The 18,604-nt window shown below is 49.7% G+C and overlaps 1 protein-coding gene across 1 annotated transcript in view; it reads left to right on the top strand.

Moving 5' to 3' along the window:
• The first annotated feature begins 10,743 nt into the window (after positions 1–10,743).
• Positions 10,744–18,604, top strand: part of LOC108546898 (uncharacterized) — an 83,169-nt gene continuing 75,308 nt past the window's right edge. The window contains exon 1 of the mRNA XM_017899194.1: positions 10,744–10,873. Within this exon, the coding sequence (XP_017754683.1) occupies positions 10,744–10,873 (130 nt within the window). The remainder of the gene's footprint in view (positions 10,874–18,604) is intronic.

Raw genomic sequence — 18,604 nt, 5'->3', positions numbered from 1 at the left:
CCGGGAACAATGTTCGCGAGGATCGCGCGAGACACCCGGGCTAACCTATTTTTGCGCGCCACGCGGAGGCGTAGCGTTCTTCACCGGTCGCGATGGGTATTCTTTATGGAAAACAATTTCGTCCGTGCTTCGTGTCGCCGTAGTGTCGCCCTTTGCGTTATCGATCCCATGTTTCACGATCCTTTTCACCAGCCAGCGTGTCGCGATTGAAAGCGGTAAAGAAGAAATAGGAATAGCGGGAAATAAAAATATAAAAATATTTTCGGTATCACCAGCGTCGAACAGCCCCAGTCGATACCGGGGGTTTGACAAAGGCAGAGAGGTCCATCGTAAAATTAGCAGGATGAAATTTCGTTTGACATCTACGGCCTCGCGCGTTTCCACCGATGCGCAAACATCGGTGGGACTGATAATTTAACAATATATAGATATTTTACGCAGCAGTTCGCATTCATATCGTCGGGTGGGTATTTTTTTGCAACGATACACGCACACACACGCACGGGTGCACTTAACGCAGTGACCAGCCGACCGATGCTTACGCACGATTTTATCCATCGATGGTATTTGCAAGAACAGAGTCAATACAGGCTGTAATATCATCTTCGCAGAGCAAACATCGGATAGGTATTTAACTTGAAATCGAATTTGTAACATTAACACGCGCTTGTTTGTACACGATTCTATTTATCGACGATGAGTCTGACTAATTAACTGGAGCCGGGGATGCTTTAAGCTTGATCGATGTATCGTAAAACACGGACGCGTGCGTGTTTGCAATTTCGCCTACACCCGGCATCTAATTACGTCGATTCGCCGCATTTCTTCTTTCCACTCACACCGTTGTACTGTCCGCGTTTCACCAGCCGTGCTGTTTCGTCCGAATCTTCTTGATGGTTGCAGAAAGAATTCAGGCGAAGATTTACGTCGTTTTTAGAACGTAAACTATTTTTTGCTGTTTTGAAATATAATTTAATTACAAGATATATTTACAAGAGTTTGCAAGATGTCTTGGCGATAGTTAGCGTCGTTCGTGTCGTTTTGATGTTTGTACTGTCCCGTCTTCTTGGTGTCGTGTATTTTATATGTTAGTCTGTTGCTGTTATTGGCTGTCGAGATGTCTAAGTGGTGGGTGTGTTTTTTCTCCTATTGGCGGCGTGTTCGTTGGAGGGATGCGCATGAGGTTTCGGAACTGGTAGGGGGAAGTGGAAGTTTAAACAAATTGTTAATTTGTTTCTAGGTTTTGGGAAATTCTAATCTTTTTATGGGGGTTGACTCGGGGGGTCAGTTTCGGAGGTCGAGGTGTCCGCGAATCGTGGGACGCTGGTTATAAAAGAGTAGACCATCGTCCCTTCGATTCGGGTCCCTTGTTCCTGAGGGTATGCATGGAGATAGGGATAAGGTAGAGGTCTGTCAAGGAAAGGCAAAGGTTTAATTAAATTCGGCTAATGGTGTGTTAGTTTATGAAAGTTGTTAGGATTGACTCTAATGGTGTTTTTAAGAGATTTGGAGGTCCGCGAGCCGTGGGACGTTGGTTATATTGAAGTAACCGTTGTCTCCTCGACTCGGGCTTCTTTCTTCGGGGTGAATGTACGGAGTGGTATACGAGGTCTGGGTTTTTCCTGATGGAGGTAGAGGTTCGAAGGATGCTAGTTAAATGTCTATTTGTTTATGAAGGATTCGCGTCTTTATTGAGGATTGTAACGATGTGTGAACTGGGAATGAGTATAGGAAATGAACAGAATGCATGGAGTGGTATACGAAGTCTGGGTTTTTTCCGATGGAGGTAGAGGTTCGAATGATGCTAGTTAAATGTCTATTTGTGTATGAAGAATTCGCGTCTTTATTGAGGATTGTAACGGTCTGTGAATTGGGAATGAGTGCAGGGAACGAACACGTGCCCTTTTTCCTTTACAAATTACCTTCGTAGTCACGAGTCTCCGGCAAATCGGATGTACCAGTCTGCCAAATTTTTATCTCTACCACTCTCGACGCGACACCGACTCGGACGTGGATCGCGCGAAATTTCCCAACGTACATCGCGCGTACCCCACGTCGCGCGGCGTATCAAGGGTACATCGGAGATAACTGCGAGAGCGAACGAAAGATTTACGGTAATCTGCGAAATTTTACATCGCCCCGGTACGGCTTCGCGCGGAATTACGCAACTTGGTACGGTTTCGCGTCGTTTAGCGCGTTTTCGAAATCGTACGGTTTCGCGCGGTCGGATTTGCGCACATCTCTGCCGCTTTGCGCGCTTCCGTACGGCTGAACACGGTTCCACGATCTCGCGCGACTTTCTTCCGTTTCGCGCGACGGTGCGTGGATTCGCGCGTGGTTCCACACGGGTTCGCGAATGTTCCCGCGATTTCGCGCAGTTTCGTGGAAAGCATCGTTGGATCCGGACTGCGTCCAGCGCGATAACGTCGCTCTCCGCACGCGCGCAGTCTCCCTTCCCGCAGATGTAAATTAATTAAGCTGACCCTAAATCACGGCGATAAATCAACGGTGTATCGTAGATCGTGACGGTCGGCCTGTGTGCGTTTGATCGGCGTGGCGCGTGGCGTGGAAATCGACGCGTGTCAAGGGTCGCTGCCACGCGGAAAGCGGAGCTTTCCATCTGATAGCCGAAGTCGAGCGGCGTTCGCCGTGCTCGATGCTTAGATGGCATCGGTCCTTTCTACATCGACGCGTGTCAAGCGGTCTGTCACGCGGAAAGCGTCGACTCTCGTATGCCCGAGTAGATTGAACCGCATTGATCCCGCTCCCGGCTTAGATCCACTGTTTCTGATACATCCGATGTATGATTTTCGTTTGATAATTGGAACTGGGTTAGAGTTCAGATAAGCGGCCGTCCTCGGAAACGGACAGGTGTTATTAATAGAGTAATCGAACTGGGTAATCGAAGACGATTGAATCAGAGCAGAGAGAGAGGGAGAGAGAGAGAGAGAGAGAGAGTGAAGAATGCTTGGATCACGGTAACGCTATTCAGGCTAGGACGTTGGGGGCGCGAAAGGAGAGGAACAGACGGAAAGTCAGACGCTTGGCGGAGCGTCGAGGGAATCTAGGTCTTATTGTGACTTGGATACAGCAATTGGAAATGTTTCAAGACGCGTGTGTTTAGAGACTGCATAAACGGTGAAGTTTAATTAAACGGAAGATTTAATATTCTCGGGACACCTGACGATTTCTCGATTGCTCTACGAGCGCGAGTAGTCGAGTACGCGATAAAGTTCACGTGGCAGTTCTACTCTCGACCGTACCGTCGATTAAGCAGCAACTACGGGAGAAAGATTGGAAATCGTCGGTCCAAATCGTACTCGTGTAACGTTATCGTTCTCGCGTTCGTTTATGAGACAGGAAGAAAGTAATTGTAAGGAAGGAGGAGAATGGTGGCGAGTAAAAATAGACACGTAGAGTGGTAGCAGAAAACGTATCGTTCCGAGCTGGATGCCCGGGCTAGAGTATCTCAACGGGGGACTTAACCTGCATTAGAGTGTTCATTGAAAACGTCCGCGGCTGAATAGAGCGTCGAGAGTCTGTTTAAGAACGGTATTGAGGTTGCGATTCGATAAATAGCGGCGGCTTCAACTTAAACTGCACCCTCATAATAAATATGGCGTCTTATTAGTTTCACGCCGAGGTATAAACGATGCGCGGAGGACCACTCCGTAAATACCATCGCCGACCAAAGTAATTGTAACACTCGAGATAGACGTTGCAGCAATTCCTCGTCGACTTTAAACTATTCGACTGGTTCTCAAAATTGGAAAAATTAATTAAATACACGAGTGTGTTAATTCGCCGCATCAGCACCCCTACCGCGGAGCGAGAAGAATCGGGTTGAAAAGGGAGGTACTGAAAAGAACGCGAAAATTTTCAGCTCCGTTTAGCATTCCAGTCAGTCACGGGTTTCTTCGCCATTTTTTTAGTTATTCGTCGCTAACTATCATCGACGATGTACGATAGTCTTATCAAAAGAGGAAGAAACGAATGATCTCATTTGGATCCCAAAAATCCCGTCACTTTCTCGTTTTCTCTAAATTCGATGAAACTTTAATCAGAGTGGAATACACGAGGTTAAATTCGACGGTCTGACTCGAGGAAGAGACGCGAGGGTCCCCGCGTCGTCCGTTCAACGATGACCCATCCTCTGGACCCTGTTCCCGCTGCGGTTGTCCTTTTTCCTTTCGCCGATTCCCATGGAAACCGGTGGCCTCGAAGTTTCACCGTGATTCCCTTATCTCGCTGAATCCGGCGAGAATCGAGCGGAATATTTACCGTGCCGGGGCTCGTTCTAATCGTTCAACCCGTTAAAAGTTGTGGAGCAAGGATCGGGTACACGGCGATTGATTCCGAGCTGACGCGTCTGCGGCGTCTCCGTTGTTTCCCGCCGCGTAACCGGAAGTTCCGCCCGGGCAAACAGCGCTTCGGGTATTTGCCTCGCGCGTCCAAGTGAAAAACAAATATCGTCAGCCGTCTCTTGTTCGAGATGCTTCCCCGACATCGAGACGAGCGGGGTGCACGACATCGTGGAACTAACGCGTCGTTATCCCACGGCGGGGAAATAAATCACCCCTTGAAAATCTAAAGGCACTCCCGCGCCACTGTTTCGTCGAGGTGTTCGGCCCGAGTACGAAACCTGTGGAAATTCCAGGTTCCGGACACGCGGAGGACGCCGGGGACAAATGGGAACGCGAGCGGCCGTTGAAGAGGAGAGGTCTAGAAAGATTTCCCGTCGCTTTCAAGCGGATCCCTGATGAAAACCGAGATACGCAGTGAAGACGACGCGAATCGAAAGCTCGTTCGGGGTTAAAGGGGTAAAGGGAATTTAATCGGACAGGGGTGCAACGACGATCCAGGTGGAAAGTCGCGAGGAAGGCGAGAGAAGAAAGGCGCAGGGGGGAAAGGTAGCGAGGACGTGGCAGCCGAGGTATTACGTCGCGAGTGCGCGTCGGAAGTTTGCGAAACACGATTGCGTTTCGCGAAATCTCGAATTTCGGGCGGTCGCGTGAGGAATATTAACTCGCGACACGTTTGCCTCTATCGCGTCGCCACATCGCGACGTATAAATTCGAAATGGAGTACGAGCCTGGCTAGAAACGTTTCGGCGGGATAGAGGAAAGCGTGGTGGGTTAAGACGTACACCGGGTCGAAATCGTTGGTGCGCGGGGGAAACGGGCTAGAGGCTTTCGACTGGGAAAGCGAGCCGATTTCAACGTGTCCCGTGGCCAGACTGCATGTCCGGGCCATTGTTTCGAACTTTCGAGCGCGCGGCAAATACTTTGCCTCTTCGCGAATTCCGCGGACAAAATGGACCACGAATTAATTCGAGATTAACCGGCTAATCGAGAAGACAATCCGGTGAAAATGGCCGGTGTGTCGTTCGTTGCAGAGGTTTCGATTTTTCGAAATAATTTTCCGCGGAAGGACGCGACGAGAAATTAAACACCGGAATGGTCCGAAAATTCAACGACCTCTGGCGGTATTTACGATACGAGTGGGTGATTCGAGGCGCACGTTTGGCTCTCGCGATGAATCGTATGCGCGAAATTCCGCTCGGAACAACGGGATCGATGCAATATCCTCCGAACGAGTATTAATCAAGCATGATTTGTTAAAACGCGTAACTGGATGAAATTTGATGTTAAGCGGCGTCGCAATCCCGATCGCGACGGTTGATTAATCGAATGATGAAACGCACAGTCATCGAAAGCCACGTATAATCGAAATTGTGGCTGTGTGCGGGCCAAGACACACACCTCTGACGCACAATTAATCGATATTCCGGCTAATTGATGCCTGACTCGATTAATAATTACAACAGCCCGTCGCGTGTCTGACGACCGAGTGCAACTCAAAGCGCGGGACCGCGATGCAGGTATCCACCGATTTCTCTCTGATTTTCCAATCCTTTTCCCGTCGTCCGGGGAAACGAGCGCGAGCGTTTAGCGGGAGAACGTAATAACGAAAAAGCGGAGGGTAAAAAGGAACGGAATAAGAGAAAAGAAATTGTTTGCTCCTCCGTTAAAATGGCAAAGAAGGATCGTTAGCAGGGAACGAAGAACGATTAAAAGGCTGCAAATTTCAGAAGTAATTACTTCCGCGAATCCCGACATTCGCGTTTTCGCATCTTTGCGCGAGCTCGGAATTGCCTTGCAAACGCTATTTTCCAACCTCGCCGAACCTTTCCGATCCTTTCTTCTCTCTCGTCTTCCATCGCCTTCCCTCCTCGCGAAGTTCGCGAGATTAAAAGTGAAATCGATTCGCGGAAGGGAAAAACGAACGCGGTTCGTGGTTAACTCGCGATGAAACGAAAAGAGATGGAGGAAAAAGGGGGTACGAGGTGTTCGCAGTGGTGGTTCCACGCGCTCCTCTCGTCTCACTCCCGGTAAATATATCCCGGCCTCGTCTGGGCCCTGAAACGTAGAGCGATCGTAAGGGCGATTTGAATATTTTACGACGATAACTCCGAGCGGCTTATCGCGCGAAACTTTGGGTACAAGTGCAACTACGTACGGGGCTTGTATCCAATTTAATATCCAGGGTCGCACGACATTGTACTTACCGTTTATTGCGACGTGGCGTGTTAAATACGATTACGTTCGATAGGACCGTGCAAGAATAACCGTTCGCCGTAATAACCGGTTACCAGAAAACAGGAACGCGAACCACGGTCCGTTTTCTCGCGAAACGCGAGCAACCCCTTTGCACCGGCATTTTCATACGTCCGATAATTTACAGTCGAAGCCGAGGGACCAACGCGTAACGAACTCGCGGAACAAAAGTACCTGTCGCGATAAAAAGACCCGGTCCTCGGTCCCCCGAACCGAGGTAATTACCTAGATTTTCGAAGCCAATTTCTTTCATCGATTCACCGACGATGAGAGCCCCTTCGCGCCCGGTATAATCGCGCAGTCTCACCGAAGGGTACCGAACTTCGTGCTTACCTTTTCAACGCGAATGGACTGAGCGGCGACGCAGAAGCTCTCGAAAAGATTTCCTCTTTATTTTTCCGTGGAGCAGGGGCGACACCTAGCCACCCCTTGGTTCCAGCCGATCGCGCGGCGCAGGGAGAGGAACAGGACAGGGAATCGTAATAACGGCGGAGAGAGCGTTGGAACGTTTTTATTGGACGGAAGAAGAGGCAGAAAGGGCCTCCTTTGTGCCTGTGACGTTCTCATAACCACAGATTCCCGCTTTATCGGGTCTTTCCTTTTTTAACGGCGCATTACTTCTATCAAACGGAAGTGGCTATAATTGCGTGGCACAATTAAGGTCAACCCCGGCGAAGAATCCAGCGGCAACCTCTTTACCTTCCTTCCATTCCGGGGGTTGCCGCGTTCCCGCTCGGCGTGTCCAATCAGCACCTGGATTAAGTTAACTGCATCGGCGCCTTTTCAATGGGCTCGTTCGAGCCGCGGCCGCGTTCCACGAGGGCTCACCCTCTTCCTCTACGCCTTTTCTGTCCACCGTCAAAGAAGAAAGGGGCAAGTTAAAGAAAGGAAGCTTCCCCGTATAAAGAGACACTTGGCCAGACTCGGTGGAAACGGCCCCGACTCCGATAGACGCGGGGCGACCTGTAATTGGACGATTGGATCCGGCACTGGCACACTCGACTGACCTATAGAGTAAGCCCGGCACGAGGTTAATGGAACCCAGCCACGTACTGGAACGTATCGCGACGTTCGATACCTTTTCACGTAATTCCTCGCGGTCTTCTCGATAAACAAGCTTATTCAAATTTATTCCGACTGCAAAAGGGCACTCTTTCGTCGCTGCCGAGTACTCCACGCGAATCGATTAATCCCTTGCTTCTTCTGCAAGAATCTCGATGTCGAATAGACGTCTAGACACTGTGAAAAGACACCGTTGAGACCGTCGACGAGAATTTTTACAGATTCCATTCGCGCAAACGAGCAACGTCATACAGAAAATTATTCCTTCCTCGCGTCACGTCGGACCCCGGCCGAATGAAAAGATCACAACCTCTAACGTTACTCTTCCAAGGGATCCATTCATTCCTGGTACACGAGATGCACCAGGGATGCCGGCAACGTCCGATCCCCTACGGCCAAGTAGATAAGACAACGCACGGTCAGACGAAGCGCGATAAGTAGAGGAGGTAGGCCACGAAGGAAACGATCGACGGATCTCGAGTAGAGCTGTCGGATACAGCGATAGCTTTCGTAACTGCCGGATAGGGCAGCGGGTCGGGTCGAAAACGGAGAGATAACGAGTAAATAACAGGGCAAAACCGGCATCCCCGGTATGGCATGTCGCATTATGAACGACGGAGATACTACATGCCCCTTCTACCTCGTTATAACCGCCTTCGTCTCGACCCCGTCTAACCTTCAGGCATCACGGTCACCCTGGGTCGCCCTGGGAACACGAGGATCGACGATGCTTACGCGTTGCTCTTACCGATGGAGATACGCTAACGAGACATTGACGACATTTCCCGTAGAATGAAAACGCGAACGTCCGCGACCCACGAGTATTCCGTACGTTTCGTACGGATTCTCCTCGTTACCGAGAACGATGGAGTGCCACGTTTCATTCGGATCCGATGCACGCCGATGCGGTAACGAGTGCCGCGATTTGCCTAGCTACTACGGGAACGTGTTGTTCGTCAGGCGATGTTTGCGTTTCGTCCGAACCATTTTGAATTACAGAAGTTTTACTTCGTTTTAACACTATGCCGTCCGCACGTCTAATCGGGATTCTTCTGTTTGGCGCCGATAGGACTAACTCATCATTTGTGTATGGTACCAACGCGGTGTCACCGGCATTTGCCCGATAGTTTTTGCATGACACCAACGTGGTGCCGGCGGACGGCATAGTGTTAAGAACGCAAACTATTTTTCCGATATTTAAAATAATTTATTTTACAAAGTATAATTACAAATAATTTATGAATTGATTTGATGAGAATCAGCGACATGCGTAAGATCGTTGTGTTGCTTGCGTCGTTTTTCCGTTTCGAATGTGTCTGTGTTCTCGATTTCGTGTATTTTATAGGTTAGTGTGGTGCTGTCATTGGTTGTCGAAGTATCTAAGCTGCTCGTTGGAGAAATGTGCAGGGAGTACCGGAGCGGTAGGTGGGAGTGGAAGTTTAAACAAATTGTTAATTTGTTTCTAGATTTTGGGGAAATTTTAATCTTTTTATGGGAGGGGAGTGGACTCGGGGGTTAGTTTAGGAGGTCGAGGTGTCCACGAGTCGTGGGATGCTGGTTGTGAAGGAGTAAAGCATCGTCCCTTTGATTCGGATCCTTTGTTCCTAAGTGTGGGAATAGGGATAAGGTACAGGTTTTTCAGAGGAAGGCGAAGGTTTAATTAAATCCTGCTAATTATTTATTAGTTTATAAAGGTTACGATCTTACTAGGATTGACTCGAATGGTGTTTTAAAAAATTTAGGGGTCCGCGAGTCGTGGGACGCTGGTCGTAAAGAGGTAACCGTTGTCTCCTCGACTCTGGGCTTCTTTCTTCGGGGTGAATGCATGGAACGGGTATATGAGGTTCAGGTTTCTTTGATGGAGATAGAGGTTCAAAGGATGCGAGTTAATTATCTGTTTCTTCATGAAGGATTTGCTTCTATATTAAGGATTAGATTGGGTGATGGTTGGGGTGTTGTAAGGGTCTGTGAAACGAGAATGAGTGTAGAGAATGAACAGTTTGCGTCACGCGAATAACGGAAATTTCCATGTCAGGAAACGCAAACTGGGAGTCCGATTGCGAAGCGTGTAAAATTTTACACTCGCTGCCACGTGTCTGGCGAGCACATTTACAGGAAAGTGCGAGTAAGGCGACAGCCTGTTCGAATTCCATAGGCATATAAACACAGAATCACCTCGCGATCAGGAAGACTCGTTAACGACACGGCCTGTGTTTTCATTTTGTTACAGACCAGCCCGCTAATCCCGAGCCAAGGCCGCGCACGCGGCACAGGCTGGCACGAGGAAGTTTCTGGAACGAAAATCGTCACGTTGTAAACCTCAGTTGCTCCTGGACAGAGGACGAACGCGGTCGCGTCGAAACAGTGGATCGCGACACGCCATTGCGAAACGTGCGAACGACGCCGACGCCGCGTGGATTTCTTATTCATCGCGTACGCGTGTGAAATAGGACGTCGCGACGCGGGCACGCGAGTTACGACGCCGCGTAAATCAAAAGTGACGCGGTGATAAAGATACCGTCGCGGTGAAAAAGTGTCCGGGGGTGAGATTTCCGCGAATCGCGGCGGAAAACAAGAAGCGAGGGGATAAAGAGGCGCTAATTCAAAAGTTTCTCTAATTTAAAAACCGATAATAACACGGACAATTTAACCGCGGACGTCGAAACGCACGAAAACAGATGCTCGTTCACGGGTCATTAACCCCCGTGAATTTCCGTTGACTGTACGAAATTACCACGGGTCTGTCTTACTCCTTGCCCGGATAATTGCTTATAAACGACCCGTCTAGATGTCGCGTAGATAAATATTCGTTCGATCGATCGGTTATCGAATTCGTGGTTCGAGACCGGCTTCCTCGGAGAGGGTGGGGAGGTGGTTTAAAATTCGTGTAAAAATTAGTGGGGGTAGATTATCGTGACTGTGAGCTATCGGGTATTTTTCCGGATAGACGTAAAATCGGGGACGAGCCGGATCCCGGTGTGTAAAAGGGGGAGAGACGAGGCAGTACAGGCAGACACGCCGGTGAAGATGATATTAAGGCAGAGAACTGATTGAAACGTGGGAAATGGCGATTGTCGGGGCTGTTAGTGAGATGAGTGCGACTCGTTTGTGTGTGTGGTTCGGCGTGCTGTTCGTGGCTACGACGCTGGTCCACTCGCAGGTCACATGGACACCGATCTACATGGGCACGTACAGTGAGTACCTTTCTTTGCTATTAATCTTTCTCCAGAGCGTACCATAAATCTGTCCGCTGTCGATGAAAATGGCTCGTTTGCTCTACGCCGTGTAATTTAATTTAGTCGTCCAACGGAGTGTCTATAATTATCCGCTTTGATTTAATTTCGTATTCTATAATAATCTGACGCGATAATTATTTAATAACTTGGTAATTTGGTAGACAGCGATTGGGTAGCAAAGGATAAAAATGACCATTTGTTCGGTTAATTTAACGATTAAAATGGCAGATGAATGGTACGTTTATATGAAATTTCTCGTATATCGTCGCGCGTATATCGGGGAAATAGTTTTCCTCGTTATACCGTGTAATAGCTCGTTCAGTCGTATAAATTTGATTACGACACAAAGGAGGAATATTACGCGGATGCATATTACGCGAGACCATGGAATGTAGTATGACGGCCTAATTCGAAGACTCATAAAAGTGGAAACGAAATCCGTTAGAAGACCGACGCGCGATAATTGCCAGTTTCTATTAAAATTTCAATTCAATTAAGTTTCAATTCTAATTAGCCGATCCCGTGTTAATACATCTTCCCCGAGTCAGAATAACGGAAGGCTAATCGCAGTGGGGGGAAAACGGTTACGGATGAATGGAGGGGAAAAAGAGAGAAAAGACATATTTTAATTAGAGCCTGCTCGCATACTCGTTGCTTTAGACCGCGAGAACAATGGCGGAGGTCATCGGATTAAAGGACGAGTCTGCCACGACAGGACGATTAGCCGCGTAAATGCGAAAATTCTACATCGACGCGGGGGAAAAATTTTTGCTCGTGAGAAAGTTTGAATACCGTGATTCGAATCTCTGATTTTCGAAACTTCGTACCTACGATGGGACCGGCCATTTTCAACCGCACCGGTGGTTCCCCTGTTCTCTCTCTCTGCACCCCGCGTTTCAACATCGCAACGCAGCGTGCGCGTTTCCAGCCATACTTTTCGCGTAACCGAATACAACGAAATATATATTTCCCGAGAAATTTTATAACTCGCGCTGATATTCAAATGAAATTTACAACGGCCGTGCCACACGAGTGTCGTAAACCAGTCGAATTAACTACTCGTTAGGCGAAGTCGCGCTGGATTTTTCAGCCGCGTTCTCGTTGCCAACGCCGCGCACGTCGCCTAATTGGCGATGTTTGCAATCCCGGGAGCGTCTAAAGCCGGTGAAAAATAAAAGGGGAAAATTCACTGTGCCTGGTCGTGGGCCATGAAACACGGGTAACGCCGTTCATTCATGGCTTGTGCCAACGATTCATATTCCACGCGGGAGGGTGGGAGGACGTTTCTCACGCGCGGGCAATTTCTCTTCGGCCCCGATTGATCTCGAAACGACACCGCTCCAGCCTAGCACCTGCTTGACTTACAAATAACCGTATCGACGCGTCCCGGTTTACATATTTTCGCAGCTCGTCAAAACCGAATGTTTTTCGTTTCGCCCCGACGAATAGGGGAATCGGAAACAGCGATAACTGCGATTTTCAGCTGCAAGGGGGATACAGGTTGATAAATAATTCCGCCACCATTCGCGTGATAAGATAGCGAATTCGATGTTGCCGAATATATTGCGTCAAAAGCTTCATCGCGAAGAGTCGACAATCGTGCGCGATTAAACTATCGGTATCGCGAAAAGTGTGGCCAGGTGTTGCAAAATATGGCGTCGCAGGGTATTTCCGAGGTTCGTCGAATATATCCTAGGTAATTCTAGGTCGTTCAAGGTCGGATCACGTGTGGAATTATTCGCGTAATTCAATGGAACTCCTGCACCTCGGTCCTCGCTACTCTTACCCTTCCATTGCCATATATTTTTCTCGTTTCGCGACTCGGCGATCGAAGAGGCCGATCGAGAGTGCAGCTGCGGCACCGGGGAAAGCGTCGGATTGATCGGGTCAATTAACTCGCAGCGTCGCTCGCGCGGAACTTGGAGAACGAGTACAATTAATGGCGCGTCGGGTCGGTGCTCGGAACAAGTCGACGCGTAGGGCAAGGGAAACAACGAAGGGAGGTGGAAAGGTGGCGTGATTTGCAACGGCTCCGATGGATCTCGGATTACTCTCGCACGCGCTGCCTCTCGCTAATAACTCGCCGGATACGCGGAAGTTTCGCGAGCGGATCGCGACGACACGTGTCGCTGACAAATAGGAAAAGCTGCGAGCCGAGGCCCGTTTTAATCAGCGCCGGCCGATTCGGGTCAAGTGCGACGATCAATCGATCCCTTCTCACGACCGTCTCTGCCGAATAGTGCCGATCGATGGCGCACCGATCGCGCGTCATCTTGCCAGACGATCCACCATCCACCCTTTTCGCTCTTTCCGTCCCCTCCAACCCCTTCGCTCGCTAATGAAATTCTTCGCCCCGTTTATCATACACCCCGTCGACGGAAACTTCATTCCGCTCGCGAAATATTTCCACGGTGTCTCTAAATCAACGCGTTCGCGTTCGCCTAAATTCGATCACGTTGCAGACCCCCGCCACGTGACGCTCGTCGAAGAATATCGCGCGTGGTTTGATGTTTCGCGACGGGTACAGCTGACGGGATCTCGAACGATAAATCGACAATCGATTCGGTTCAGAAGCTGCGCCGCGTTTATGTCGGTTAATTACGTCGCATAGGCGCGTTTCACGGATGCGGAATGAACTTCGGAAGCTGTTAATTCCGCTTGCAATTCGCACGTTCGACGTTTATAATGCTTCCGCCCTCGATCGCTGTCACGAATGGCAGAAGAACTTATCAATTAACTCCGCTTGCGTTACACGCTCCCCGAACTTGCTACGCGTTTTCAATCAACTTGTACGTTTCCCACGTTTCTACCTAAACAGGGCTGACCAGTCGAAGATTTATTCTACTCGAGCGTGCCTTTCTACTGTCGCCGGCCGCCATTTCATCGAACTTTAGGATCACGGTTTTAAGCAATCGCGAATTCACGGTCGAATACTCCGCGAGCGTTTCGCTCGCCTAGATTGGATCGTCCGTCAACGGGGAATAATAAAGCCGCGCTGGGATCGGCGAATTTATTAACGAAGAACATGCGATTCTTTTCCATTAACGCTCGTACAGGGGCTCGCAGAGACCGGTGAGGCTTCCGATCGATAACAATGCATCACGCGGAGATCGAATTATCACGCTCCGGGGACGGTATCTTTCACGGTGCAAACGCGTCGCTCGCTTTCGAGTAATCATTCGATTCGCGTAGATCGGATCGAGAAATAATCACGCGATCGTTCACCGAAGACACACGGCGGCTTGCAGGTTGGAAATCAATTCTAAACGCGCACGAAGTAACTCCATTTCCCATGGATACGTCTACGATTACCGGCCTGAGCTGGGTACCGATCAGGGCATGTCCGCCTGCTCGAAACTTTGACCAGACTGACCGCGAATCGGGTTTAATCGCCAGCGCTGATCGATCGTGGGGAATTAAGATCTCATCTTCGGGTTTGTTTGCAATCGGCGATGTTAACATCGACCGATAGTAATTCGCTTACCGGATAAAACGTTGAGCGTCGAGCAAGTAGTTTAAGCGCGTTTATGGTCAGACGCCGCAGTCAAACTGGACCAACGGATAATTCCTACTTTCGTATCCTTCTCTTGATATTTCCACGCTATGGCGTAAAGAGTATCCGGCGAATGGAGAGTAATATTTTCCTTCATCCGGTCGTTCTCGCGCGGAAAGCTGAATTTTCGAGGACGATGCGGGGATGACCTCGGCCGGGTCATCGCTGTGTCTAAGCTGGTCCGGCGAGTCCCCTTGAAGGGCACTCACGGGTCGTGTGGAGATTCGGTGGAATAATTCAAGTCACAAACATCGCACCGGTGGCACGGATCAGCCGTAGGGGAGCCATGGGGGTGGAGTTGGTGAGCGACGACGCGGTGAAGCGCAGGGAAGGGCGTGCTGGTGAAGACTCTCCTTTGCAGTTGGTTGTCGTCAGTAGCAGACTGTACTCTAATTAACGGTGGGGTAACAAGGGTACCCGAGAGAGATGGAGAGCCGTTCTAATAATTCGCGTGCGCGGGCGGGACGAAGGAACGAGCGCGGCTGACGGGAGAGAAAGAGGGCGAAGGTTCGCCGAGAGCCGAGCAGGGTGGGCCAGAAAAGTTATAGCAGGAAGAAGACGTTCCCTGGTGTCGGTATCGACCTTGGCTCGAGGGGTTTACCTTAAATGTTTTTAATTAATTACCAGACGCGGCTGTCCTCTTTCGTCGCTTTTCCACGCGTCTGTCCTCGTCGAAATTTCGAAAGGTCAACTCGCGAACGTTGTACTCTGTTATGTTACCAACCACAAAGGGTCTCGATGAAGTTTAATCTATTCCACGTTAATTGTCCGTCCCTGTTACTCGTTTCCACTCACGGGGCAATTATCGCGAAGAGTTGCACCGAATTCAGATGTCGAAACGTATCGAAATATACTTGCACCGCGACGCGTTAATTGAAACCGGTTCCGAGGGAAACGTTCGGGGTACCAAACATCATTAACTTCTTAGCCATTTACTCTGGCGAGGCACGAAATGTAAAATACCGTTCGCCGGGCAAGCCATAAATATTATTTCCACGTCAAATTTACCCACCATCCCTTCCCTTACCCCGCGAGGTTATGATTTCCCCAGGAAACGTTTTCTTCGCAAACATTCGCATCTGAATTATCCCCCCCTCTGGCCGCGCCATAGCGTTACCAGCCGATCGATCGTTACCCCCGCGAATCGCGGGACGAGTTCGCGAAACTCGACGGGAACTCGAAATGAAATCCAACCACCGTGTCTCCGGTTGGCGCGACGATGACTCCTCGTTGAATCGGTACGCTCTTAGACGAAGCCACGACGAGGGAAAACGAAGGAAGGAAAGTCGAGGGACGAGGGAGAATTCGGCCAAGTCGAACGACTCGGCGCGAGCAATTGCGTTCGCCATGGCGGCGGAAAGTTTCTTCTGGCAAATGAAGGGGGGCTGTAAAAAAAAGTTGCGGCATGGCCGGTCGTAAAGCGGCAACAAGAGTCAGCTCAGTCGAACGGGGGTCGAATGTTGCGGCCATTTCGGGCTGCTCGTAAGTTCTTACGAAGCTGAACGGCCCACTTTCGTCACGCCTCCGTTGCTATCCTCTCCTAGGCTAAGTGGCCTTTCCTCTGACCTTCCGCTCGCCGTCCGCGTTCGTCGCTCCACTTTTTCCCCCTTTTCTATGCCGGCTTCGAATTTTCCTCACGGAGCAAACTTTGATCCGTTCGCGAGTTTCGTTACATTGTTTCATTAACGAGTTTCAGCGGCGATACCGGATCGTGAGGCGAATTAATTACGCTCGTCTCGAGTATTCGTTCGAGCCTATTTCGTATGGATGGCGCCTGTTGCGGTGGCCAGGTGCCACGTGGATCGAAGCTTCCTTTTATTCTTGATTAAAACGAACCCCTGAGAGGGGGAGGCAATGGCCGCGAATATTAGATTCGGTGAAAAGGGAATTCTCGAACGGTCGGTTAATTTTTGATACGGGGGGGGGAGGTCGTGTAAGGTAACCTCTATTGGAGGCCCCGTGGAAACTTTATTTCGTACGTGTTGACTTTTACGGTGTAGCGCAGGAAAACTGGTTAATTCCTTTGCCTTCGCAACGACGAAATTTCGTCCCAAAATATCCTCGAGACTCCGACGTTTTCGAGCAAAACGAACGAAGCGGGGAAAACAGAGAAACGGTGGAAAAAGAGTTCGGGCGGGTTCATTGTTTCTTTCGAAACGAAAATTGCACAGCCCTACCGTTCGTACGGAGAAAGAACGTTTATTATTCAGGACATAATTCGAAATCACGAAGGAACGATTCAGCCGGGCCGCGACAATGCCGGGGACGTCATATTCGAAAAGTTTGCGAAGTTGAAAACGCCTAGCCTAGACGAGCAAACACGTCGAGGTCCTGTTTGCTTTCTCAAAGAAAGGGCACGTAGTCTACGTACGTGTAAAAAGGGAAACGGTGTCCCTCTGTATTCCAGCGCGTGTCTGCACATAGGAGAATCCAATATTGATGATCGCCTTTCCTCCATGCGCAATTCCGAGTCTACAATTTCTCTATTCGTAATGAAACGTGCTCGTGGACTAGAAAGGAACCCGTTCACCGTTTTCTTTTCGTGTAAACTCGAACGTGGTTCGATAGACCGAGGAAAAAATTCTTGTCGCTCGAACTGTCGTGCGAACAATGTGTAGGGATCGTCATTCTCAGCTTCGCTGCTAGATGGATTCAAATTTGGAGGAGGTTCGAGGTTCTCGATGAATCCTCGACCTCCCTTAAATATTCAGAAGTTCCTATGTCACGTTAGCATTGTTAAAGGGGTTATCACGAAAGGAAGAGTAGTCAGTGGAAAAACTGTGTGGATCTTTATTCAACGGGCGAATGGTTAGAACTGGCCTGTTCAGGGCCTCGCAGGTCAAAAATCGTCTTCAGAAGACTGGTGACAAAAGACAGAGCATTGGGAGAAGGAATCGCCCCCCCGCACCGCTGGAATGTAGAGTTTGCTTCACTATTGAATTTTACCATAACAAGTATCCCCGTCTAAGGCACGGGCCTACTAGAAAAGCCTTAACGACGAGTTCACTAGCAGGTCCAGGACGAAACGCATCCCTTCCTGTTTCTTTAGTTCTTCTACCTGCTACCCTATCGACAGTACAACGATGAAGCGGGTACCAACCGGCAGCACCACTAGGAACCACAGTTAGTTTAAAACCCGATAAGGGGATCCCCCAGATATTTTGTTCGGGACAATTTCTTCTAAAAATATAGCCATTTTCCTCGATGCTTCCACCTGTTAATAGCAATCTCGTTTCCGGTTTAGCTCTCCGTCGAGGCTTCAAATTATCGCGACTCTTCGAAAGGCTCCGCCTCTCTGCCAATTTTACCGGGTTCCGATTCTCGATTGGATGCAAAACTCGACGGTCGTTACAGTTCTACCATGAATCCTTTCTACTCGTTTTCGTGTGAAAGGGCAGCTTTTACTTTCGAGATTCGTCTGGTTTAACCGTCTAATCCCGCGATACCGCAGCAGCCGGTACAAAAGACCAGAGGCGGAGCGGTGAACGGCAACAACGAGGTCGGTCGGCGACGATTCCGCAGGGTGGCACGAAGTTGGACCGCGCCCGCGTGGAAACCGCCGGCGAAAACAAAGGGGACGAACCCCGGAAGGCCACCTGCGTGCCCAGTGTGCAGGTGCATTGCAGTTTCATAGTCTTGGACCGGCGCTCGGCAGCCAGACCAGCGCTGTGAAGCGAACTGTAATCCTGTTTTCTAAATGTAACCTAACTTCGGCGAACATGTGTACGTCCGACCGCAAGCACTGTTCGACAATTTGTCTCCGCAGCCAACACTCTGCCACCCGTACTGTCCCTCCTCTTCCGCATTCCTCTTCCTCTCTACCTGTCTCTTCGTCCCCCTTTGCTCTATTTTCTCGAGCGAAGCAGCCGCTCGTTGCTATTCCTTCGATACCGAGGCGTCTCGGAACCTCGGGTTCGAGACTGCGGGCCGATGCTTTTGAAATTCAACCGGCGGATTAGGGAACCACGACGAAGTCTGACCGCGTCAAAGCTTGCCTTGCTTCTTAAGCGGGAATTAACGCTCTTGATTGCTAGTCGAAGATTCCGACCGCGTTGCCTCGCGGTTCTAATTCGTTGCTAATTTCTCGATCGTACACCGAGAGCTAGGGAACGCGAGGATTTTCGTTCCAGTCGTGT

This window comes from Eufriesea mexicana, unplaced genomic scaffold, assembly GCF_001483705.2.
Source record: "Eufriesea mexicana isolate 0111107269 unplaced genomic scaffold, ASM148370v2 scaffold798, whole genome shotgun sequence".
NCBI lineage: Eukaryota > Metazoa > Arthropoda > Insecta > Hymenoptera > Apidae > Eufriesea > Eufriesea mexicana.
The sequence above is the reverse complement of the archived record's forward strand: the minus strand, read 5'-3'. Positions and strand labels throughout refer to the sequence as shown.